Source organism: Danio rerio, chromosome 13, assembly GCF_049306965.1.
Source record: "Danio rerio strain Tuebingen ecotype United States chromosome 13, GRCz12tu, whole genome shotgun sequence".
Lineage (NCBI taxonomy): Eukaryota > Metazoa > Chordata > Actinopteri > Cypriniformes > Danionidae > Danio > Danio rerio.
The window spans coordinates 6,429,730-6,455,281 of NC_133188.1; the positions used below are offsets into that span (position 1 = coordinate 6,429,730).

Genomic DNA, 25,552 nt, shown 5'->3' on the forward strand with positions numbered 1-25,552 from the left:
AGGGCTGATCAATTCGTGCACATTTTGTCTGTAATTTTAAACTAAAAACTTGCTTATCGAGCAGCAACATAATTCATGAAATTAGCCCTAATATTGGTAAAAGAGACCTCAAGAAATTTTTCAACCAATGTTGCATGGTGTTAAACACAAACTAATAAACACATGGAGCAGCGTTTACTACACAGAGCTATAGTTCACTGACAAGCTATGCAAAAAGTTGAAGAATATTTAACCCCTTAACTGTCTCCCCTACTTTTAGAACATAGACATGGTGTGTTCAATTGAAATGATTGCCAATCTTTAATGATTTGATTTATTTGCATGGATTTTATCTTAGTCTCATTTTAAAGAAGACACCTGTCGGATTGTAGCCAAAGTAAAAAAGGTCAAAAAGTTAAATAAAACAAAGGTAATGTGCCTTAAGGTTTTTGAAAATAATAAAACAGTAAATGTATTAATTTTTTCTATTACATCAAATATGTATTTCCCAAAATTTGACAGAAAACCAGTTAAATATCTGAACAAATTCTATTGCAAATTTAAAGTTGATATGTAAAAAAATGAGTATTCAGTAAGATTTAGTTTGACCGCAGTACCAAACATGACCACCAGTTGATATTCGGTTTCCATTGAGCATATGAGGGTGCCCCTATTTCTGTTTGTTTTGAGGAATATTAACCATATTTGTCATATTTTTGACAATATTTGCAAAGTAGGCATCAAATTCTTAAGTAGTTTTTGCAGTTTGGTGCTGTTTGATTTGAATTTAGCCTGTTAAAACATTTTAAAAAGAAAATTACATGTGGATTGCTGTAGCATAGTATTGCTTTACAACTCTGACAAGTGGACTTGTTGCAAATTAATATATAATATATATATATATATATATATATATATATATATATATGTATATTGAAATATATATATATATATATATATATATATATATATATATTGAAATATGTAACTGTTGTTTGTGTTGTTTCTCAGTGTTGCTGCTGATCTAAAATCATGTGAAAATATCATGTCTAATAACATGTTTTACTCCTTACTCCCCTTTAACTTTAGTGGAGTGTTCGAAATCAATTTTTTTGTGAGATAACTTCATAGTTTTGTGTTTATTAGTCATGTTAAATCAATAAAAAAACGCTAAATTCCCTGCTCAGTTTGATTTCCCGACAGTGTTTCTTCTTTGTGGTGGATTTGGACTATCAGAGTTTCTGCTTTTCAGAGATTTACTACTGATTACAGAACCGTTTTTCCATGACAAGATGTGCATGTTAATCGTAATATTAAATTAATTTCAAATTAACATTCAGTCCTTTTATATGGCTCATATCCCATGTGATGTGTGCATATTTTAATATTTTAATTGCTTATTTTTAAAAAAATGTTTTGATGTTGATGACCATCTGTCTCAACCTAAAATGATCTAGCAGGTCATGGTCTTCATTTCATATAACTAATTCTGGGTGGATTTTGCCTGGCTCTTTTTAGGTAAAGTCTTTCCTGGACTCGACATGTAGCGTTTCGGATTTCGTAGAGCGATACAGGGGGATGTTCCTGCGGCTGAAGAATGCGATGGAGGAGCTTTTTGGCCAGCACACAGCCTTTGTGCTCGCACTCCGCCAGGGCTTTTCTGGAGCCTTGCTCCAGCTCTCCATCCTCACAGCAATGCACGTAAGTCAGCAAGATACCTAGGTGAACTCATGTCTGTTAAATATTTGCTAAAACCTATCATTTCAAAATTAAAGCCTTCAGATGATGCTTTGCACACTTATTTAAATTTCAAAAAATGTGCACACACACATGACCATTCAAAGTAAGAAACCATAAGGATACAAAATATTCATTTCAAAAACTTAATTGGGGAAAAGAACATAAATAGGATTTTTTCAAGATTTATTATTTTCTTCATAAATTTTGAGACTTCAGATTAGCGATGTGTTTTTCTAATGTGAGAAATTAATATATTTTACAATAACTCTTTTTGAAGGTAAGTGAACGGTTTGCGCAGTACATTGATAAGATGATCCAGGAAAGCGGAGTAGACTCGGGGAGTGTGGACACCTTGAACCAGTTACAGCAGTTCCTGGAGCCCATGCTGTTTCTCTCTGGTCTGGAGCTGGCCAACACCTTTGAGCACTTTTACAGGTGTCACAGTAACTGTCACTAACTAGGCCTGAGCTGCTGTTTACAATAGTGTGTTTTCTTAGACTGCACAATATATAAAAATTATCAGTATTGCTAGGGATGCACCGATCCCAATTCTTGGATCGGATATCAATTTGAGACCTCATATTTTTGCTGGATTGGGTATCGGTATCTTAATAATACATTGGACAGACCCTCACACACTGATTTCTTTCCTTTGTGCTGCTGTTTTGGAAGTGTCCGCAGATACTGGAGGGCTGTGCGCTGTCTCAGCAATGCATCAATTTGTTTCATTCATACAAACTGCTTTGCAGATGTGACCTGCGCTGCTCCGCAAAATTATTCTCACAATGAGTTTGTTCTCTCATCCTTCCGACTGAGTTTATTCTTCCGAGGGGAATACTTTAAGTGCTTTGAATATACATCCTTCACATAGTTTAATCCAGGTCTCATCCTTATTTTTTCTTTAAAGATCGGTAGTCAACATTTGAGGTTGATTTAAAACCTTTAATCAAAGTTGTAAAACTATTTAACAGCAACCATTCTCGTCAGTTATGAACAACTTTATTGATTCACTTCAAATGTTAACATATACAGCCTAAAATGCACGATAAATGACCATTCATGCTAACATAACAAAGCTTATGCATTTTAAAACACAAAACACATTAATGTAAACAGCACCTCAATATCGAAATCACTTTCAGCCTTTTAATAATGATTTATAATAATCATTTTATCTGTTCAATAGCTGTTATAGTAAAGAAAATTATGAAAAAATGCTAAGTATTCTGCTTACCCTGTTTTTTTACATTGCACATCTCTTCCTTTCAGGTACTATCTAGGCGATCGGTTGTTGGGTCAGGGGAAAGTGTGGTTAGAGAACGCTGTGGTGGAGCAAATCGGTACCTGCTTCCCAAACCGCTTTCCTCAGCAGATGCTGACCAACCTCAGTGAATCTGAGGAGCTTCAACAGGAGTTTCATCTCTACCGTCTACAACAGTTAGACAGAAATCTGGAGGATTTCGAGGAGGTAAGAATTACTTGATAATACATTTTATTTGATGGCATGTTTTTTCAGTTAAAATATATTCACTGATTGAATGTACAATTGTTTAACTTCAGTCCCCAATGTTTTTAATGCATAAAAAATAAATAGGTTTATCAGTCGCTTTATAAATGTTAATGTGCTTATTGCAATCTCTTTGCGTTTGGTCTTCGATTTAATTGAGATTAATTGCAATTTGGTGAGCCCTGTTATTGGCATTATTGTGCAATGTGGAAGTGCGCACGTTTTTGCGATTTTTGTTTTAGAACTTCCGATTCAGTTGCCTAAAGGAGAATTGACTTGGAATAATAAATGGTAGAAAAAGTATGTTGATGACTATACATGAAAGAAGAAGAAGAATATAACAGGAAAATATCAGTTTGCAACATCGAGCAGCATAACAAGCTAATGTCTGAAAATCCAAGGAAGTGAATGAGGCCTGAAGTGTTGAGCTAAAACGATTCCAATGGCTGTGTCCGCTTTCACTTGAGAAATAAGGTCAATAGAAGGTATTAAGGCCCAATCCCAATACTTTTTTGTACTCCTTCCCCTTGGCCCTTACAACTGAGGGTTAAGGGGAAGGGCTTCAAAATTTACCCCTAAGAATTGGGACAGCACTACAGCACCTGCACACGTCATCATATGTCATCGCGATCTCTTGCTTCATATGAGATCAGACGATGGCGACTGCTGTAGTTATTCCAGTTGTGTTATTATTTGGTATTTATCTTCAGAAAATCACTGAAGGCATATATTATGTTATCATAATAATATAATAAAGCAATACGATCGCAATACTGTGCATTTAACACAGTGGCCATATTCATCAATGTAAACACACCAAAAACAACATTAACATTATAGCAGATGCTGCAAAAAGCTCTTTCTCAGCCACTAGACATTACTGACAGGGTATTTCAGTGTCATCGAGTGTCAGAATGTTGTGGTACTGCTATTCAGGAGTTATGATTAGGGATTATAGATCGCGGAATTAAGTGGTTTTTATTTTAGCGTGACAGTAAACACGAACGCAGTTAAGACTGTATTAAAACGTGTTTGTTTGTTGTAAAAATTCATAATAATGACAAAAAAATACTAATTTGTGGATCTCCTTACCTCTGGGTTCAGCAATACTGCCGCTGTTGGTGGTGCATTCTGGGAAATTTTCTTAGCCCTTGGTTTCGAGTGTGTTCCTGAAAAATCTCTGTTCAAAGGGCTATTCGCCCCTTCCCCTTAGTCCTATGCCTTCAAGCTAAAGATAATTGGGACACCCCTACCCCTTGGCGTGAATGCGCAAAACAAGGGGTAGGGGTACGGGGTAGAATTGGGATTTGGCCTAAGCCAAAGGAAAGCTCTATAAAACTTAATTTTATAGATTAAAATATAGATTACTTAATTTTTACATGCGATTTGACTTTCACTTTCCCTGACCGTCTTATATTTCGCTCCCAGGAGACCCAGAAGTCTGGTGCCTCATTCAGCACATGTGCTAGTGTAGACTCTCACTGTAATGCATCTAAAACATTGTCTCCTTACTGATGCATCTAGTCATTGACAAGTGAAAGGGTTAAATGAGTTTTGCTCATGTGTTTGATCAGATGATGGATGAAGATGTGCCTGAACCCGAAGAGGAGAGTGATGTGAAAGTGTTGGTGTTGTCTCCACGCTGCTGGGTTGTGTCTGCTCCCTGCTACCTCCAGGACCCCAGCAAACATTTCCCTGCTCAGCTCTGCAATTACCTGGCCGAGTTCACTGACTTTTACACCAACAGTAAGTTCAATTTCCACAGATATGTAAACAATGCTCATCATACAGTTAGTTAAATATATTTAATCTGGTGATTAAAGGTACAGCTCAATCAAAAATGATTAACAAATTAAATCATGTTAATAGAATATTAATGAACATTTCTAGATGAATCCATGAATCTTGGTGATTTATATAATGGCAGTTATCGTTCATTTTTGTGTGAACTACCCCTTTTAAGCCTGAATGTTCATCTGTGTGTCTGTCCCACAGGCCAGCGCATGTATAGCCTGACCCACAGTAAGCCTCGTCGGCTGCAGTGGACGTGGCTCGGCCATGCAGAGCTTCAGTATGGATCCTGCACTCTTTACGTCTCCACACTGCAGATGTTCATCCTGCTGCAGTTCAACCAGCACGAGGTACTCTCAGTACAAACTTAAACACGACATGACTAAATGGACTGGCTTCAGAATTGTTGACGTTGTTTGTTTTCTGCAGGATGTCAGCGTGGAGATGCTACAGCAGGCCACTGGACTCTCTCCAGCCATGCTGAGTCACGCTCTCAAACCTCTCACTGCAGAGAAGGGGCTTCTCACTCACACCGGGTCCAGCCAGGACCCAATCAAAGGTGAAAGCAGCTACCGATAACAACAAAATAAGATGATGTTTATATATTGTTTTTGCAATATATATTTATCTTGTAATTACTCTTAAATGATGATTAGTCAGATTGGACTATTTTTTTTCTTGTCTAGGATGCTATGGGGGATTTATTATTTTAAGTTTGTTTAACAATATCTGTTAAAAGTTTTAAATATACATTTTGTTTTATTACTTTTTTTGACTTATTTATAACTTCTATTACACAACTTTTATAATAACTTAAATTATTAGTGCTCCTGTGAAATATGTGCAGTTTTTTTTTCTTTCGGAGAGGATGCTTTTATTATTTATTTATTTTTTACTGTGACTGAAACAAAAGCAGTTTAAAAAAAAAAAATAGTAATAATTTTTGGTCAGTATTGTTTACCCCCTTCAGATTATTGTTAATATCACCAACCATTCCCATTTTATTAAGGTGCATCTATATAAATGGCCCACCCTGTATAAAAATACATATAAACACATTCAGATCATTTACTTTAATCATTACTTTTAGAATGTGAAGAGACTTTCAACCAGCACAACAAAAAAAAAAATATCTAAAGACAATCACTTACTGCACCTTTAAATTCTTAATTAACAAAAAAACACGTTTGTGTTAATGAATCAAAACTCAATGATTTTGAACTTTTTCAGGCATCCTTAGATTGAACAAAAACACCCTCTCGCAGAGCTCAGACAGACACGGTTACCATTACCTGCATCCCAAGCAGACGTACCTGAATGTAGATGAAGATGCTGCTCTCACGCTCGAGAGGAAGAGGAACTACATCTACTGTCTCATTGTGCAAATCATGAAGAATGAGAAGGAGATGCATATTGACAATTTGGTGTTTCAGGTAAAGTATATTTTAGTTTTAATTTTTAGAATGTTTAATTCTGTCATTGCCAATTGCCTAGTGGTGAGCACATCGACACATAGCACTGAAGTGCTCACGATGACCAGAGTTTGTTTCCCGGCTGGAGGTCCATTGTCAATCCTTTCCCTCTCTTTCTGCTTCCCATGATCTCCTGTCTCCACTGTCCTATAAAACGAAGGTTAAACCCCCCCGACCCATAACCAACCCCCCACCCCCACCACTCCACCAAAAAATATTTTTAAAAAGTATACCACCTTTATTTTTTCATGTTTAAAGAGGCACGAAACATCAGAACACATTTTTTGAGCTGTATTTTTTCATATACGTGTCCCATGCTGCTAATAACTATTAGGACACATCTATTTCACTGAAAAGTGAAATAGACTATTTCAAAACTAATTCGTACTTCCAGTTTGAAACAAATTTTTGAAGCTGCGTCACGGCCATGAGATCTTAGCGTGTATTCCAGCGTGTAGACTGGATGTCTGTACCTGGGGGTACCTTGTGACGTCTCTGAGTGTGCTGCATTCATTCATGTGTAAGACTTGGTTATAACCAATCAGCGCGCTCTATTGTGCATGCGGTGCAACTTTTTTTCTCTCATTCGTCGTGCGGTATCCAACATTGCATTAAAAATACATGCTTACAGCAATTCCTCGAATCGAGAGATCATTTGTCACTAGGGGCATGAATGAAATTCCTGAATAAAAGAGCCAAACTGCAGTTAAAGTCCACCATTTAATAATTTGGCAAATAATTTGATTACCGATGTCCATGTAAACACAGTCACTGTCTTTCTCCCCTGCGTCTCTGTGTTTGTTTGACTGTGAAAATCAGTGCGTGCCCAAACCGACACTCCCATTTTTATGCAAATTTTAACAGACCATCTCTCTTTCCCTCCTCCGACTCTCCCCTCTAAACAGAGCTGGACACGCCCACTTTCCTGACTTTTTCTAAAGTAGAGGTATAAAAAAAACCTTTCAGGGGAGTTTCATGGTCCTTTAATAATATCGTTGTGCCATTGCAGGTGTTGGACCGGTGTCAGAAGCAGGAGTCAAATCGGACTCGCACCTCGGTTCGCTTCAGCTGCAGCACTACAGATGTGCTCTCCTGCATCATGCATGTCATCAACAAAGGCTACCTGCGCCGTAATGATGAAAGCCCACACATCGTGGAGTTCTTGATGGAGGACCCGTCCACTCCCCGTAAGGGCCAGGCACAGTTCTCCTTCAAGATGGATGGAAAGAAAAGCTCCGCAAGCAGCAGCAGCAGCGGCGGCGGCAGCGGGAGCAAAGCAGACACCAGGTGTGCTGATGACACTTAACCTTACCTAACGTGCAAGAAAGGAGGCCCATAACCTGGCTTACATTCAAGTGTTTTCCTTCCCTCTTGGGGATTTGATTTTTACTGAAAAAACAGTTCCACTTCTGCCAGACACTTGCTCTTATCTTGCCATTAGCATTTTGAAAGCTTTATAGATTTTCTCACGGTTAAAAAAAAAATAAAGTACTGCACTTATGTTTTACCACATTATGCTCCTTCAGATTAGTTAACATGGTTCATGCAAAAAGATAATGTGTTGCTGCTCATGTACAGTATACAGATCATTTGCTTTGAAGAGGCTTTGTGACCGTAAGGATGCTGTCTATGCTAGCAGACATCAAGGCACTTGGCTAAGTTTCACAATAGAGTTTGGTTGTGTGATTTTAAACTGGAGTAAATGTTTAGCTGTTGCTTATTTTTCTGCATTTTAATCCGGTTTAACCTCTGCAGCTGCACTAACTTTGACCTACACAAAGACAGAGCTAGTTCATTCCTTATGATAAAGTACAAGTATTGGCATTAGCCGATGAAATGCCTTAAATTCTATTTTTCTTAGTTTGCAAGGCTTGTAAATAGCATTCAAGTTTGTTATAATCAGTGGACTAAATTTCAGCTTTGTTAAATATATAATATTTTAAGCAAGATCAGTGCAAGCAAGAGAAGAATTCATCTTGACATGATTTAAGTCTTTTAGAGTCTGCTGAAAGTTTATTGATTCTGTTTTTTTTAAATGTAATGCTTATGTATTTCATCAGCACAGATTTAGCAGATATCCTAGAAATGAGACAACATAAGCAATTTATGTTCACCACCTTAAAAATAAAGATGTTTTAAATTTGGAGTCATGTTTGTTGCTGATTTATTCTATGTAAAAATAAATTCATTTGTTTTAAGATAGTTTTAGCTATATGATTCAGTATTTTGTCATTCAAACATTCCCTCTTTTCTAAAGTAGTGTTTTATCCTCCAATCTACTCGCATTTTATTTTTCAAAATAAACTAATTCTATTTTAATCAGCACATACGATTATGTTGTTGCCTTATTTAAATTTAATGCATATCAGAACGTTCAAATCTTTATTTCACCTGTATAGAAGTAAATATTGTTTATTTGGTGTGTTAATAAATGCTATAGCGATAGTTAACCCAAAACTGAAAATTCTAACGCGATCTCACAGCAATACGTAACTTTTTTTTATTTAGTGGCTAATTCGTATGAATTTGTTTGATTTAATTCATACGATTTAGTGTGATTTGCTCATCACCCAATGACGGTTGGGTTAAGGGGTGGGGTTTAGTGCCCCGCCTGATTTTTAAAATCATACATTTTCGTACAACTGAACTCGAATTTGTTTGAATTAGCCTCTAAACTGACAAAACGCAAAATACTTAGATCTAGATCAGGCTGGAAAATTCTCATTCTTTAGCGTTCACTTGTCACAACCTGCTTGAGTTTCTCTTTTCTGTTGAACAGAAAAGCTATTTTATTAAATGCTGGACACCACTGACTTCCATAGAATTTGTTTTTCCTACTATGGATGTTGATAGTTACCAGTTTTTTTTTAATTCCTCAATATATAATCTGTATCAGCAGGAAAAACAAGAAACTGAAATGTTTCGAACCTCTAGAGCAGGGCTCACCAAACTTGTTCTTGGAGGTCCGGTGTCCTGCAGACTTTATCTAAAATCCTAATCAAACTCACCTGAACAAGCTAATTAAGGTCTTACTAGGTATACTTGAAACATCCAGGCAGGTGTGTTGAGACAAGTTAGAGCTAAACCCTGCAGGGTACCGGACCTCCAGGAACGAAACTGGTGACCTCTGCACTAGAGGGTAAATAGTGTCAAATGTAATTTTTGGGTGAACTAACCCTTCTAATGAGCTAGTCCAAATGGAAAAGCACTGCAGAGATCCACAGAAGTTGACTGTCATTCATTCATAACTCTTCACACTTCTGTTTATTAAATATCATGTCTAATTTGATCGTTCATTATTAAATATCTATGCCTTAAGAGCTCTTAATTTTACCTTCTTAAGATCAATTTTTACTTAAAAATCAGCACTACAAATGTGTAAAAGTCTGCAGATTCCATCTGGGCCTGCTGTCAGAATCAGAACACCTCTTTAGTTCACTGGTCTCACGTCTACATAATGGCGTTTTGTGTGTGTATATATTTCCCTCTGCAGCCTGGGAGGCCTTATAGTACCCCCACAGCACACGGAGGACGGCGTGCTGGAGGCTGTGCTCTTCTCCATGGGTCGCACAATGACTCAAGAGGAGGTCAAGCAGCTGATGCAGCGCACCGTCCAGCAGGTGGCAGGAACCCTGAGCCTGGATCTGGACCGGGCCGAGCATTTGCTCATCCACTGCAAATGGAACGTGGATTTGTTGATCCAGCGATACACCGATGATCCAGACGCTCTGGTCCTGGCTGCGGGCCTCAAGATCCGTAACCCCCAGCCGGCCCCTGGACCCGTGTCTCACTGTCCCGTGTGCCTTTCCCAGTCCAAAGAGAGTGACCCACCTCCCATGCTCTGCTGCATGCATTACTGCTGCAGGGTGAGTGTGGGCTTCAAACCTGCTTGCCATTATTATTATGATGCTGCAAAAAACAAATGCTTTTCTTACTTCACATTTTAGTCTTGTTTCTTCTTCAGATATCTAAAAGATATTGAATCAAGAAACATTTTCTAGACAAGTGAAAATGTTATGAAAATAAGTCAAAATTAAGTGTTAATATTTTGTTTAAATTAAGCAAAGTAAACAACCTGTTTTTATTTAAAACAACAGATTTACAGAGAGGTTTTTACCTAATTAAACATATAATAGTACAAAAATTGAATAATAATAATAAAAATGCATAAGCTCAAAATAAGTTGTTACACTTTAAAAGCAAAAAAAAAAATATATATATATATATATATATATATATATAAATATAAATATACACACACACACACAAATTTGTGTGGGTGTATATACACGTGTGTGTGTGTGTGTGTGTGTGTGTGTATACATACACATAAATATATATATATATATATATATATATATATATATATATATATATATATATATATATATATATATATATATACATACATACATACATGCATACATACATAAACAATAATATAAAATAATAATACAGTAATAACATAGTTGTCAATATTTTTTCTAATTTTGTTTTGTTGTTATTTTTAAAACAAGAAAACAATTTTAGAAAATGCTTAATATACACATTTTCAGATATTTGAAATAAGATATAAGGTCTTAGTAAGAAAAGCATTTTTTGCAGTGCACCTTTTAAGTTTTGTGGGTATAAATATTAATATTCAATTACAAAATATTTATCATCTTTTTGACAGTTTTCAGCTGTCAGACAGAATTCTGTTTTGCATCTCACACACACACACACACACACACACACACACACACACACACATATATATAATTTTTTAACAGAGAGATTTTTTTTCAGCACATTTCTAAACATAATAGTTTAAATAACTCATTTCTAATAACTGATTTATTTTATCTTTGCCATGATGACAGTAAATAATATCTGACTAGATATTTTTCAAGACACTTCTATACAGCTTAAAGTGACATTTAAAGGCTTAACTAGGTTAATTAGTTTTACTTGGCAGGTTAGGGTAATTAGGCAAGACACCTGTCCTGTAGATGATAAACAGTAGTGCAAAATAATGGATGAGTATGGTAGGGTGAGGTGGAGTAAACAGTTCTGAGGTAGAACGTGAGACACAGTTGAAGTCAGAATTATTAATTAATTAATAATTTAATATAGTTAATAATTAATTATTTTTTCTTTTTAAATATTTCACAAATGATGTTTAACAAAACAAGAAAATTTTCACAGTATTTCTGATAATATATTTTCTTCTGGAGAAAGTCTTATTTGTTTTATTTCAGCTAGAATAAGAGCAGTTTTAAATTTTTTTAAATTTTAAGGTCAATATTATTAGCCCCTTTAGGCTTTTTTTTCAAACCATCATTATAAAATAACTTGCCTAATTACCCTAACCTGCCTAATAAACCTAGTTAAGTCTTTAAATGTCACTTTAAGCTGTATAGAAGTGTCTTGAAAAATATCTAGTAAAATATTATTTACTGTCATCATGGCAAAAATGGAATCAATCAGTTATTAGAAATGAGTTATTAAAACTATTATGTTTAGAAATGTGTTAAAAAATTCTGCTCTCTGTTAAACAGAAATGAACAGGGGGCTAATAATTCTGACTTCAGCTGTGTTTACAAAATGTAATATGTAAATGTTAGATGATAAATAATCAGTAGAGCAAAATATGGGATGAGGGGGAGGGGGTGTGAGGTGAGTAAACAACTCTGAGGTAGAACATGAGACATAAAATATGTAAATGTAAGATGTTAAATGTCCTAAGATCATAGTTTTAAAGAACTTTTGCTTCAAGTAAATGGAATAGTTCACCCAAAAACAAAAATGACAATCATTTACTCTCCCTTGCGTGGTTTTAAACCTTTATGAGTTTCTTTCTCTGTTGAACAAAACAGAAGATATTTTGGAGAATGCTTTTTGCTAGTGCCCACCGACTTCCATAATACAAAAAAATAAATAAAAATGGAAGTCGATGTGTGCCGGCTACCAGCATTTTCTTCAAAATATCTTCTTTTGTGTTCAACAGAAGAAAGAAACTTGTACAGGTTTGGAACAAGTAAAGGATGAGTAAATGTTTGCAGAATTTTGGATGAACTGTCCCTTAATACTTTTGACATTATGTTAAACTCTTTGCTGACGCTTGCAATTTCTCTGTTTTCCTGTAGTCCTGCTGGCAGGAGTTTCTCACCGCTCGTATTGAGCAGAATCTGGTCATGAACTGTGACTGTCCAATCACAGACTGTCGAGCTCAGCCCACCTCCAAGTTCTTTCACAACATCCTCACCGATAAGGACACCATCGCCAAAGTATGTGCCCAGTCGACTCAATATATTTCACAATACTCAATATATTATTGAACAATTCAGCATGACCTATACAGTTCAGTACTCATGGAAATTGCAGTTTTTTGGTTTTGTATTTAAGCCTTATGTTATGTTAGGATGTTTTCATCCACTCTGGGGTGATTTTTGAGTCTATATTTGGCCACAACTTTCTGTTTCAGCAAATAGAATGATTTTTGTTGACATCTTATTTTGACATATTTTGGGACAATGCTTAGGCATTTTTCAAAAACTCAACTGTTCACTGTTGGCAAATTTACTACCCCTTTTGCTATGTTGGTGGCTGATTTTGCCCCATTGACTCCCATTATAGCGACGTTTGTTTGGTTGCAAAGTCATGACACCACATAAGCATGCTTTTTGATTGTTGGTGGTTTTCCTTGTTGGGAAGAGGTACAATTTGTAATGATCAACAGTAAAGAATACCAATTATACTTCATCCCAACAGGGGAAACCCCTAACAATCAAGAATGCATGATTATATGGTGCCATGGCTTTGAGATAAAAAAATATTGTCGTTGTTATGGAAGTCAATGGGGCAAAAATGTACTAATCTTTCGCACGTCTAAAACTGTTTTAAAAAGTAAAAAATGTATCCAGTCCACAGTCACTTTTATGTTAAAAATATTTATTTTTTCCCTCAAATTTGTGACATCATGAACTTGGCAGGACTAGATTTATTAAGAAGATTTATGCAAAAAAAGGGGAAAAGATATCTGCTACATTTTACAGCGTTTTATTTAGTGGATGTTTTCATCCTGAACATAATAAAAAGGTAGTGAAATTGAACAACACACACACACTTGCGTTTTGCATTTCCCTTATTCCTCTAATTACATCCTAACGTGCACAGAGCCAGTTCAGAGAGTATGTATGGCTATTTAGCTCAATGATGTTTAACCTTTATTTCATTTGCACAGTGTAGTTTCTAACAATAGCCAATACAGTGCTATATTTGATTATAATATTCAGTTTCTGTACCCAAAACTACTGTAAGAATCCTGTAAAGCAGTTTATTTCCCTAGCATTTTTGCATTCATTTGTGCTTTTGCTTGTAAAGTTTTTTTCTTTATTTTTAATGCACAGAGTTCTGTTTTGTTTTATTAATGAACTTATCATCGGACTACAACACAAACCCATTGTGACCCAAAAAACAAACTAAACTGTCAGTGATCTGTATCATTGCATCTTTATTGTTCAGTGAGCAAAGACTTTAGCGTTTTTCTCTTGTGTTTTCCGCTGCAGTACGACAGTGCCCTTCTGCGAGGCTTTGTGGAGTGTTGCTCCAACCTGACCTGGTGCACCAACCCTCAGGGCTGCGACCAGATCCTGTGCAAGGAGAACATTGGCAGCATGGGCACCTGCTCCAAGTGCTGTTGGTCGTCCTGCTTCAGCTGCAACTTCCCAGAGGTCATCTGTCCAATTTTCCCTAGATTTCTGTCCCATCAGACTACCCAACAGTACTTATTTCTTGGAATGGTTACAGATATCTATTTAGGCCACAATACTACTCTGTTTAGGATAAAAAATAAATAAAATAAAAAAGTATTAGTATATACTTTTAGATGTAAAAATAAAAATTGTTCTTTGCATGTGGTCAATAAGTATAAACTATTAACTGATCGCATTTACAGAAACCATACTATATCAAGATATATATCATTATCAGACCTCTATCATGTTATGTCATACCATCCAACACTAAGCTTTAAAAGTTGGCCTTGGTGTTTGGGCTGTTATCTCTTCTCATGACTCCTTGATCTTTCCTGTTCAGGCACATTATCCAGCAAGCTGCAGCCACATGTCTCAGTGGATGGATGATGGAGGCTACTATGAGGGGATGAGCATGGAAGCACAGAGCAAACATCTGGCCAAACTCATATCCAAACGATGCCCCAGCTGCCAGGCCCAGATTGAGAAAAATGAGGGTTGCCTACAGTGAGTGTTTATGCTTCCTCGTGTTTTCCTCTTCTAATGACACAGCCTTTGGTTTCACCTTTAAGTCTTAAGTTCTAAATACTCCGGCTGACCCTCCTTTGTACATTTTTTTTATTAGGGCTGCACAATATATCATTTTATTATCGATTTCGCAGTGTGTGCAATTACAATAGTCACATCGCAAGATATTCAATGTAGAGTCTGAATAACAGTTCTAATAGGAGCTGCAGAATTGTATTTAATTGCTGCATTTATGCGCTTTATGCAAAAAGATAATTTTGTTTTCTTTTTTCTACTCCAAATATCTACATAAATAACCAGTGACAAAACCAATCAGAGGCTACTGTAGGCCAGAATACACTAAATATCCCTCAAAACACTGAAACTTTTCTTAATAAGTAAGATGTAATTTAAATAAATACATTTGATTTACTGAAGCATATATTACACAAACTAACATTAACAAAAAATTTGACCATTGATTATATCAAGGTATTATTCGCACACTGCTATCAACATGCAATATGACAAGCAATTTGGCTGTCTGTACCAAACGTGACGTGACACAAAAGAAACATTTAATTACCAGCCGTTCATTTGAATGCCAGCTACTGCACTCCCAACGAAATGGTCAAGGTTATAATATAAATAATTTCTATTTAACATGATTAAAATTTAGATCTTTTCTACTTTTAAATGAACATTGATACTTGACACCTGAGGATGGATATTGTATTGCTTTTGGAAATACCACGATATATCCGAATATCGATATTGTGTCCCCTACTATACTGTTTTTACTAAATGTATACTTGCATCTTTCTCCCTGTGTAGCATGACATGTGCCAAATGTAATCATGGATTTTGCTGGAGATGTCTGAAACCATGGAAGCCAACACATAAAGATTATTACAACTGCTCGGCCATGGTAAGTATATTTGTTTATAAGACTACAACATGATCATGTAGTTGATGACTTGATTCACGCAATGAGGTGGCACGAATGACGTGATTTGCCCGAATGAGGTGTCACAAAGGACATAATTCATGCAAATAAGGCGGCACGACTGACACAATTCACCTGAATGAGGTGGCACGAATGATATGATTCGCACTAATGAGGCTGCACAAATGACGTGATTCACATGAATGAGGCGGCACGTATGACGTGATTCACGCAAATGAGGCGGCAAGAATGGCGTGAATAACATGAATGAGGCAGCAAGAATGACGTAATTCGCGCGAATGAGGTGGCATAAATGACACTATTCGCACTAATGAGGTGGCACGAATGACACGATTCGCACTTAGGTGGCACAAATGACACGATTCGCACTGAGGTGGCACGAATGACACGATTCGGCACTAATGAGGTGTCACGAATGACACTATTCGCACTAATGAGGTGGCACAAATGACACGATTCGCACTAATGAGGTGGCACAAATGACACGATTCGCACTGAGGTGGCACGAATGACACGATTCGGCACTAATGAGGTGTCACAAAGGACACGATTCACACTAATGAGGTGGCACGGATGACACTATTCACACTAATGAGGTGGCACAAATGACACGATTTGCACTGAGGTGGCACGAATGACACGATTCGGCACTAATGAGGTGTCATGAATGACACTATTCGCACTAATGAGGTGGCACGGATGACACTATTCACACTAATGAGGTGGCACAAATGACACGATTTGCACTGAGGTGGCACGAATGACACGATTCGGCACTAATGAGGTGTCACGAATGACACTATTCGCACTAATGAGGTGGCACAAATGACACGATTCGCACTTAGGTGGCATGAATGACACGATTCGGCACTAATGAGGTGTCACAAAGGACACGATTCACACTAATGAGGTGGCACGAATGACACGATTCGCACTAATGAGGTGTCACGAATGACACGATTCACACCTATGAGGTGGCACGAATGACACGATTCGCACTAATGAGGTGGCACGAATGACACGATTCACAATAATGAGGTGGCACGAATGACACTATTCGTGTAAATGAGGCAGCACAAATGATGTGATTCACATGAATGGGGTGGTACGCATGATGTGATTCGCGGGAATGAGGCGGCACGAATGACGTGATTCACACAAATGAGGCACCATAATTGACACAATTCACCCGAATGAGGTGGCACGAATAATATCATTCTTATTAATGAGGCTGCACAAATGATTCGCGCGAATGCGGTGATATATATATATATATATATATATATATATATATATATATATATATATATATATTGCATGCAGCAGATACTGCACAAAGCCGTAGTTCATTGAGAAGCAACAAAAACTGCTAATATTATCACAAAAACGATTATCTCGGTGTCATTATCATCCAATTTTAAATAATTTTTTTTAACCCTACATTTTTTGTAGCTTATCAGTAAACTGCGGCATTGTGTGGCCAACTGTACTCCATATGAAAGCACATGAATGAGGATTACTATAACCGGCTTTACTGGCAAAATATGTATGAAAAGTGCGTTCAATTAATTGCTCAGCCCTAATTGTAAACATTTGAGACCTAAAAGTTCTATAAATGAATATCCAATCACAGGTCAGTAAAGCTGCAAGGCAAGAGAAGAAGTTTCAAGATTACAATGAGAGATGCACGTTTCATATCCAAGCCAAGGTTAGTCATTCATCACACTCATCTCAAACTTTTTCAGTATTCAAGCGCAGCACGCAAAGATCGACTTATTGTTTTCTGCAGGACTTTGCAATCAATCTGGAGAACAAGGTGTTTTCTATAAATGAAGCTTTACAGATGAAGTCTTTGACGTTTGTGATAGACGCCTGCAAAATCCTCGCCCAGGCTAGAAAGGTGGGAATCTTCAATGTCTTTATATTATCTTTATTTCAGTATTTCCAGTCAGTTTCTTATACAATGTTTTTATATGGTGTAATTTGTCGCGCAGGTGCTGGCGTACTCGTGTGTTTACAGCTATTACAACCAAGACACTGAGAAGATGGATGTGATGGAGCAACAAACCGAAGCTCTGGACCTTCATACTAACGCCCTGCAGATCCTGCTTGGTTGGTGACTGCCGCACTGGCAATCAATCTTTTGGTTTTTTGACAATTGATGGAGATATTTTGTAAAGATAAAAAATGGGGAGAAATATTTGGCAGTCAAGCACATCAGAAACAGTGGCTGCGTATGAATTCACATACTTCCATATAGGGCTGGGCGGTTTGGCCTAAAATCAACTCAATTAAAATTGAACATTTTATTTCGATTACAATAGGGTATATGCCGAAGCATGCTAATAGGACTTTTAAGTTGCCAGTAACCTGGTTTTAGCGCTTCCGGCGAACTGTATGCCAATGCAAAAACCAGCGCGTTTAAGGTCAGTTTTCTTTAAAAATCTGCGATCTCCACTAGCTGAGTGATATCCGATATAAAGTGGGTCTCAGATTGTACAAGAAGCACTGCATTAAATTACATTTCCCCCTCCATGTCTTTGTAATATGAGCATTTATTTTACCCTAGTACATTCAATGGAGCTTCTGCGCTAGCCTGCCAATTCTGACGGGCGCGTGCAAGCAAACGGCTTTGTCTCGATTTCACTTGAGCAACTAAATGAATGCCAAAGTTTATTTAACTCAATGTATTTTAATGACATTACAACATCAATGCTGTAAAAGGAACTGTATAAAATGGAAAAAAGTTCACAATAACAGGTCACCGGAAGTTTATCAGAATGGGAAAAACACTAGCTCTGCATACACCCATTTAATAAATGGTTATTTTATTTATTCATTTTATGTTATGTTCACTGACAAGTGTTGTACAGTAAATATGCCCATATATTTCAAGTGAGAGATCTCTGAATGAAGGGTGCATTATATACTTGATTTTAAAATAATGGAAAGAAACACACTATCTACGATATGATTATTTATTGAACATCAACGCTGAACAACTGCAATTAAAACACACATTCCGAAAAACGAACCGTCACTATTCTTATAAAAAAGTGAAAATAAATAACTTTTGGAAACAAAATAAATTATTTCCAGTGTTTTTCATATTAAAAGTAGAGGTCACACTTTACAATAAGTGTACATTTACTACAGTATTAGTTCATGTTAGTTAACGTTAGTTAATGAAAATACAGTCGTTCATTGTTAGTTCATGTTAACTCAGTGCATTAACTAATGTTAACAAACATGGACTTGGATGTTAATAATGCATTAGTAAATGTTCAATTATGATTAATAAATGCTGTACAAGTGTCGTTCATTATTAGTTCATGTTAGAAAATGCATTAACTAATGAACCTTATAGTAAAGTGTTACCAAAGTAGAAAATAAGCAGCATCTCATCTAAATAAAATCTGCTCTTGTATATCCTGCACATAGTATTTTAGACTGTCCATTTCTTCTTCAGTGCATACGTCTTTAATGCAAATATTAATTTTAATGTATAAAATAATATGAAATTGTCAGTTTAGTGCAAAGTGCAAGAATGACCAGAGATCAGATGTGGAAAGTTCATTTCTATCATCATTTACTCGCCTTTCACTTCCAAACCTGTTTGTGTTTCTTTCTTCTATTAAAAACAAAGGAAGATATTGTTAAAAACCTGTAACCATTGACTTCCATTGTGTTTGTTTTACCTACGATGGAAGTCAATGGTTCCAGCTTTATGAAACTATTTTCCTTTGTGTTCAACAGAAGAAAGCCACTTAAGATCAAGTAAAAAGTGAGAAAATGTACAAAAGCACGCACATCACTTTTAACTGAGTGCTCAGCCAAAACACAAAAAGTGCAAAATATATATTTAAAAGACGGCAACACCAAAGCTCCAAAAATGCAAATTTATCAAATTAAAAAGGCTGACACAAAACGTAATGTTTCGAGCACACGACTCGTAATCACACAATGTTCATCCCAGTAAGGTGCTCTTATTTATACACTTTCGGATCACATGATCTACCATCTCACAAGAAAAAACTAAAAATAAATTACACATTTATGAATTATACAACTTAAATATTCAAAGCGAAATTAAAAGTAAAAAGTGAGAAATTTTTTTGGTGAACTATCCCTTTAATTCAGATGGTTAGGATAAACATTTGTATATTCACTGTCTTTGGACTTGTATTTGGAGATGAGCAACACTACATGAACCCTGAATGTGTGTGTGTAAAAGCAAACTTTTCCAAATTAGGTATTGAGCCTGCAGAGCATGTAGGGATCAGGTTTGCTGCTTAAACATGTTTTAATTCAGTGGTCTTTTGTAGTTCCAATGATGAACCTTTTGTTTTCAGAGGAGACGCTGCTGCAGTGCACTGATCTGGCATCCTGTGTTCGACTCCTGAAACCCGAACACCTGAACACCGGCCTAGAGCTCATTCGACGCATTCAAGAGCGTCTTGTTGCCATCCTTCAGCACTCCACTCAGGTGAATCTGCTCTTGCTTGTCCCTTGTGTACCTATTTTTGGGTTTGATAGGATCTTCTTGTTAAACGTACGCAGGGTTAAAGGATTTGTTTTCAAACAATTACTGTGTGTACACACCAAACGCGGTGAGAGCGTCAAAGTTCGCTCTTCAAAATTCTCTACGTTGATCTCGTATTTAAAGGGGCCGTTGCAGGATATCACATCAGTTACATTCCCTCCTCAAACGTGCTTTCTTGCGTGTAAATGTTGCACACTTATTATCAAATTCATTTAATTACGGAAGATCAAGCTGCGTGTGGTGTGGCTTTGCTACACTTATCCAATATGTGTCCATATGTCTGAAATATCCTGAAGCAGCAATAGTTGGAAGATCTGTGTAAAAGACCTGCCGCCACAGCTGAAAAAGAAAATCCTAGAGAAAACACTGATGCATGTTTACTTTCCTCATTTAAAATCTAAAGAGAATGTTTACAGATTGATATTTTTCTGATCCCATAACTTTGTGGTTTGTTGTTTTGGAAAAAAAAAAAAAAAACCTCATGTTTCAATACGGTCTCTGAATGCAATTGACACCATCATCTTGAGAAGTCTGGGTTCGGGGGAACCCAACTGTCCTGCAGGAACGTTTGCAGCTGGATACATGATGGACGGGTGGGAGGAGTGGCGCGTTGTGTGCCTGACCACTCTGTTCCTGGAGAAAACTGAAGATATCTATCTATTCGCAACTTTGATATCAATGTTTCTGCTGATGGGCTTTTGGGGTATCGATGATTGATGAAAGAGGTCAGTGCGGCTCAAAACCCCACCAAGCTGGCTGGCTGGATTGAAACGGTGGTGAGCAGGGTTTTTACAAATCAGACTGTGTCTATAGACCGCAAATTGTAAAACATCGGGGTGAAACTATCGGCTTTGCATTGTGATTTGGAGCGACCTGGAGACCAGTCACGGACATTAGATATCTGCGAAATTGGCAGATATTGACCCAAATTGGGAAAACTTTTCTTCTCTTTTGGCTTTCCTCTGACTCTCCTGCCAGACGGACTCGGACAACGAGACATTCTGAAATTCCTGTTTCAAGGACACCTTTTGAGACCCTACAGACTTCTACACACAGACACACGTACACCGCTGCAAATAGATAATCACTGGCTCTCTCCGCAACCCACGCCTTTGTGTGCTTTCACCCACTGATGTGGGTAGGTTGGTCTGTGACCAGCGCGCCCTGGCTGCAGGACTAGATGGCTGTTGCCTTCATCGGACTATATCCACATCCGCTGTTGTGATGTTTATGTCTATGTGTTTATGTGGGGCGTTTTTCCCCTAATCTCACACTACCCTACTTCAAGGATAGTCTGAAAGGGGCTTTTTTTTCGCCTCCCTCTTCCCAAATGTATCTTATTTCCTCCTTCTAAAAGCTACATCTTGTCGTACCTGTCTTCTCTTGAACTGTGTGATGTTTGTATATGGTCAGGGGGGTCCAATTTCACTACATGTAAAAGTGCATGTGACAAATAAAGGCTTTCTTCATCTGTACGTTCTATGTGAATTGAGTTTACTGCAAATGTCACATCCATAATGCTGGAATTTTTATTTCCATTTAATTTTTATTTGTTTATTTGGCAGGACTTTCGTGTTGGATATCAGTCCAAAACCGGGCCAGATATGGAAGCGGCGCAGGCCTCTAACCTGGCAAACAACACAGACGCCAACAAAGAGTGAGCCACCATACATTTGAAGAGAAACATGACTGTCACTTCAAGACAAATTCCTTATTTCTTCATTTTTTTTTTTTAACTAAAGGTCCAAATCGGATGGAGGCTCAGATTCTGGAGACTCTGATAACAACAACTACGCAGGCGAAGACCCTGGGGATGAAGCAGAGGAGGATGACGAGTACGATGATGAATACGTTCCTGAATGGCACGAGGATTACGACGAGGAAGACATCGATGATGATGACTTCTTTTCTGACGACGACGAATCTGAAAACAACTTAGAGAGAGGATTCGGGCCGTTTGACTAAATGAGGGTAACACACAGCGCTAACTGAAGGCCTACTGATCTATGAGTAGACACTACTAATACCACACCCAAGTTAGAAAACGTCGACAATTTGGCATGGGAGTTTGTTTCTCTGTAATGTGGTGTTCGCTTTGCACTTAGCACCTACTTTGAGCCCTAGCATAAATTTGGTCGTTACCAGAAAGTGGTATTTCACTTTATTTTTAGGTCTTCAACTTACGAAATTTGAACTTTGTCGATTGCCGATGAGGGTGTGTAACTAAGTTCAATGAAGGATCTTAAGTGTCGATGTTATATATGAGAGGTGATATTTTTTTGGAAACTGTTCATAGTTTTGTTATTAACAAAATTACCTTTTTTGGGGGACAAACAATGAAAAAAGAAGGGATGTGTAGACATTAAGATTTTTTTTTTATCCGGTCAAACGTGTTGGCATTTATTTAGTTCGGATACCAAAAGTACTTGCCTTTATTCTATTTTAAATTTCTTTCAATGCCTTCATATATGACATGAGGTCGGTGGATTACCGTTTAGCTGATTGTAAGCATTGGATTTGGAAATATTAGAGATTTTGAAAAGAGTCCGTGTTTAAGGGCTGCATGAACACGATTAGTCTCTCAGACAACAGTCCGTGATGAGGATGGTGCTTCGGTGACCTGCTGGTTGTGTCAGTCCGTCAAACTCAACAACAACAACAACAAAAAAAAAAGATATTACTTTAGCCTGTCTCATTAAGATGTAATGGCAATAAATATTTAAAAGTATTGTAGCTCTGCGCGTTACTTGCTAAGCAAAACATACCTTAATTGCTTTCAGTTTTTTCCACACACACACACACACACACAAAGTTTTAATTCTTTTCTTTTGGGACATGTTTATGTTCACTTGTATAAATATGGAGATATAAAATATCTTCCAAAGTCCAGTTTTGAATTGAGATAAACCTATATATTCATATACTGTCCATCTTCTGAAATGTTTTCTCTGTTCGACTTATAAAATGGGGTTGCAGAACTTCAGCTCACAAAATAAATGCTTTTCTTCAAACTGTCTGTAGAGGGGGTTTTATTTACTCATTATTTATTTGCATTGTTTCTGTCAACTTTTACAGATGCCCTAGAGGTCATTTTGAAATATTGCTGCAACCCAGCACCCAAACACACTCATCTTCATCCAACAAATGATACTTTTTATATATATATAAAATAAATTAACAGTGCTCTTTCTTTAAATGGCATGTGCTGTTGAATGTTTGCACTACCTGACAAAAGTCTTGTTGTCTATCCAAGTTTTAGGAGTAACAAATAATAACTTGACTTCTAGTTGATCATTTGGTATCAGAAGAGGTTTATATAAAAGGCAAAGGCCTCTAGATTATGCTTAATTGACCAAAATAAAATATGATCATGCCTTGATTTTTAATGATTTAATTAGGACAGTAAGATCTGACTTTGCTTAGACAAAAGTCACTTAACAGAAATAATGTACAGTATAGAATATAAAGTCATCCTGCAGTGGAAAAAGAATGAATATTGTGTATGACTCCCATGAGCTTGGAGGACTGCAATGACTCAAATAACATTCTTTCTGTGCCAGTTTTGATGACTTTATTAATAAGTTATCCCAAACCATGATTTTTTTCCTTCACCAAACTTGACTGATTATCAGTGAGAATCTTGAGTCCGTGTGGGTTCTAATAGGTCTGCTGCAGTATTTGAGGACTGGGATGCAGTTCAACAGATGATTCATCGGAAAAAAATCTACCGTGTCACTTTTCCAAATGATCAACTAGAACTTTGTCGCTATATTTAGCGACTTTTCAGACGCCCCTAGCGACAAATTTTCAAAAAAGCGACTAGCCACAAACCTAGCAACTTTTTTGTGTGCTACTGGAGATTTTGATAGACTCTCATGTGTTCTTACTGCACATTCCCTACTCTTCTTAACAAGCTGTGGATGATGCTGCCAGCCCCTCCCCCGCCTCAGAGCACTGATAGTTGGCCCAGTCAGTCGTCGTACAGCAGCCTCTCCCATCTGTGTACAGACGGCAAACAATTTAGCACCGGCAGTGTGAAGGTATTTCCCTTGTACAGTCAAACCGATCTGTCATTTTAACAGTTCTTATTTTAACAATTTAATTAGTTTATTCTTTTCTTGTTCACAATCACTGATATTTTAGTGACAATTTCAGAACTTGTCAGTTTATTACATTTGGGAGATCACTGCATATTCACCACATATCTATACTGGTATACTGTATTCAAACAGCAATGAAGTTAAATTGACATGCAAACAAAGCGTAGTGCACATATAAATGCCCTTTATGAACCATAGGCTGTTAAACGGAAATGGTAGAACGTGATGATGTCAGCAATATGCAAGTTAACGTATGATGCAATCTAGCGACTTTTTAGGCAGAGCTTAGCGCCTTTTCATTGAACAGTTGGCAACAGTGATTATTAGTTGTTTTTACAACTAGGATCAACAAGACTTTTTTTAAAAAAATTTTTTTATGTAGTGTGTGTGTGTATATATATTCATTCATACGTTTTCTTTTCGGCTTAGTCAATTTATTAATCTGGAATCACCACAGCTGAATGAACCGCCAACTTCAACAGCATGTTTTTTTATGTAGCGGATTCCTTCCAGCTCTGGGAAGCATCCATACACGCTTATAAACTAGGGACAATTTAGCCTACTCAATTCACCTGTACTGCCTGCGGGGGAAACTGGAGCATCCGGATTAAACCCACACGAACATGAACATGCAAACTCCACAAGAAACGGCAACTGACCCAGCCAAGGCTCGAACCAGCAGCCTTCTTGCTGTGAGGCGACAGCACTACCTACTGCATACACTCACATACTGGAATTTGTTTGGTAAAAGTGTTTCCATCATAGTTAATGCACATCCTATTGAATAAAAAGCTTGTCCTACTCAGTTATGTGCATAAATTATGCGCATTTTCAAAAGTTATGCACATCTTGGCTTTTCAGCCAACGTTTTTTTTTATGCACATCTCCAAATTGCACAAAAATAGGTGGATGGGAATGTAGCTACTGACTTATGATGTGACTATGTAGTTATTTATAAGACTGAGTTTTCTTATCCTATGGGAGGAGCTGCTTCTGAATTATCTGGTCAAGCTCTGCAACCCAACATGTAATGTTTTCATAAGTACCAACTTCGAGTCTTGACTGAAATTTGTAATGCACCAAAGCATTTCCTGCTTTTATTTGGAGCGCTGATGATTGGCCACTAGGTTCACAAGCTCAACAGTTTTGACCATCTCATGATCAGTTTAAAAAGACACTGGAGCATTTGAAAGCGGTTTATCAGCTGGTC

The 25,552-nt window shown here is 37.1% G+C and overlaps 1 protein-coding gene across 3 annotated transcripts in view; it reads left to right on the plus strand.

Annotated features, from left to right (window-relative positions):
• cul9 (cullin 9) overlaps window positions 1-23,253 on the plus strand; it is a 67,544-nt gene extending 44,291 nt beyond the window's left edge. For all 3 annotated transcript variants that reach the window (XM_073920567.1, XM_073920568.1, XM_073920569.1), the window contains 19 exons: window positions 1,498-1,680; window positions 1,997-2,154; window positions 2,989-3,187; window positions 4,801-4,972; window positions 5,222-5,367; window positions 5,447-5,576; window positions 6,248-6,450; window positions 7,499-7,776; window positions 9,983-10,355; window positions 12,618-12,758; window positions 14,040-14,204; window positions 14,569-14,732; window positions 15,567-15,660; window positions 17,333-17,407; window positions 17,489-17,599; window positions 17,694-17,811; window positions 20,052-20,185; window positions 21,808-21,899; window positions 21,985-23,253. In XM_073920567.1, the coding sequence (XP_073776668.1) occupies window positions 1,498-1,680; window positions 1,997-2,154; window positions 2,989-3,187; window positions 4,801-4,972; window positions 5,222-5,367; window positions 5,447-5,576; window positions 6,248-6,450; window positions 7,499-7,776; window positions 9,983-10,355; window positions 12,618-12,758; window positions 14,040-14,204; window positions 14,569-14,732; window positions 15,567-15,660; window positions 17,333-17,407; window positions 17,489-17,599; window positions 17,694-17,811; window positions 20,052-20,185; window positions 21,808-21,899; window positions 21,985-22,207 (3,159 nt within the window). In that variant the 3' untranslated portion in view covers window positions 22,208-23,253. The remainder of the gene's footprint in view (window positions 1-1,497; window positions 1,681-1,996; window positions 2,155-2,988; window positions 3,188-4,800; window positions 4,973-5,221; window positions 5,368-5,446; window positions 5,577-6,247; window positions 6,451-7,498; window positions 7,777-9,982; window positions 10,356-12,617; window positions 12,759-14,039; window positions 14,205-14,568; window positions 14,733-15,566; window positions 15,661-17,332; window positions 17,408-17,488; window positions 17,600-17,693; window positions 17,812-20,051; window positions 20,186-21,807; window positions 21,900-21,984) is intronic.
• The last annotated feature ends 2,299 nt before the right edge of the window (window positions 23,254-25,552 follow it).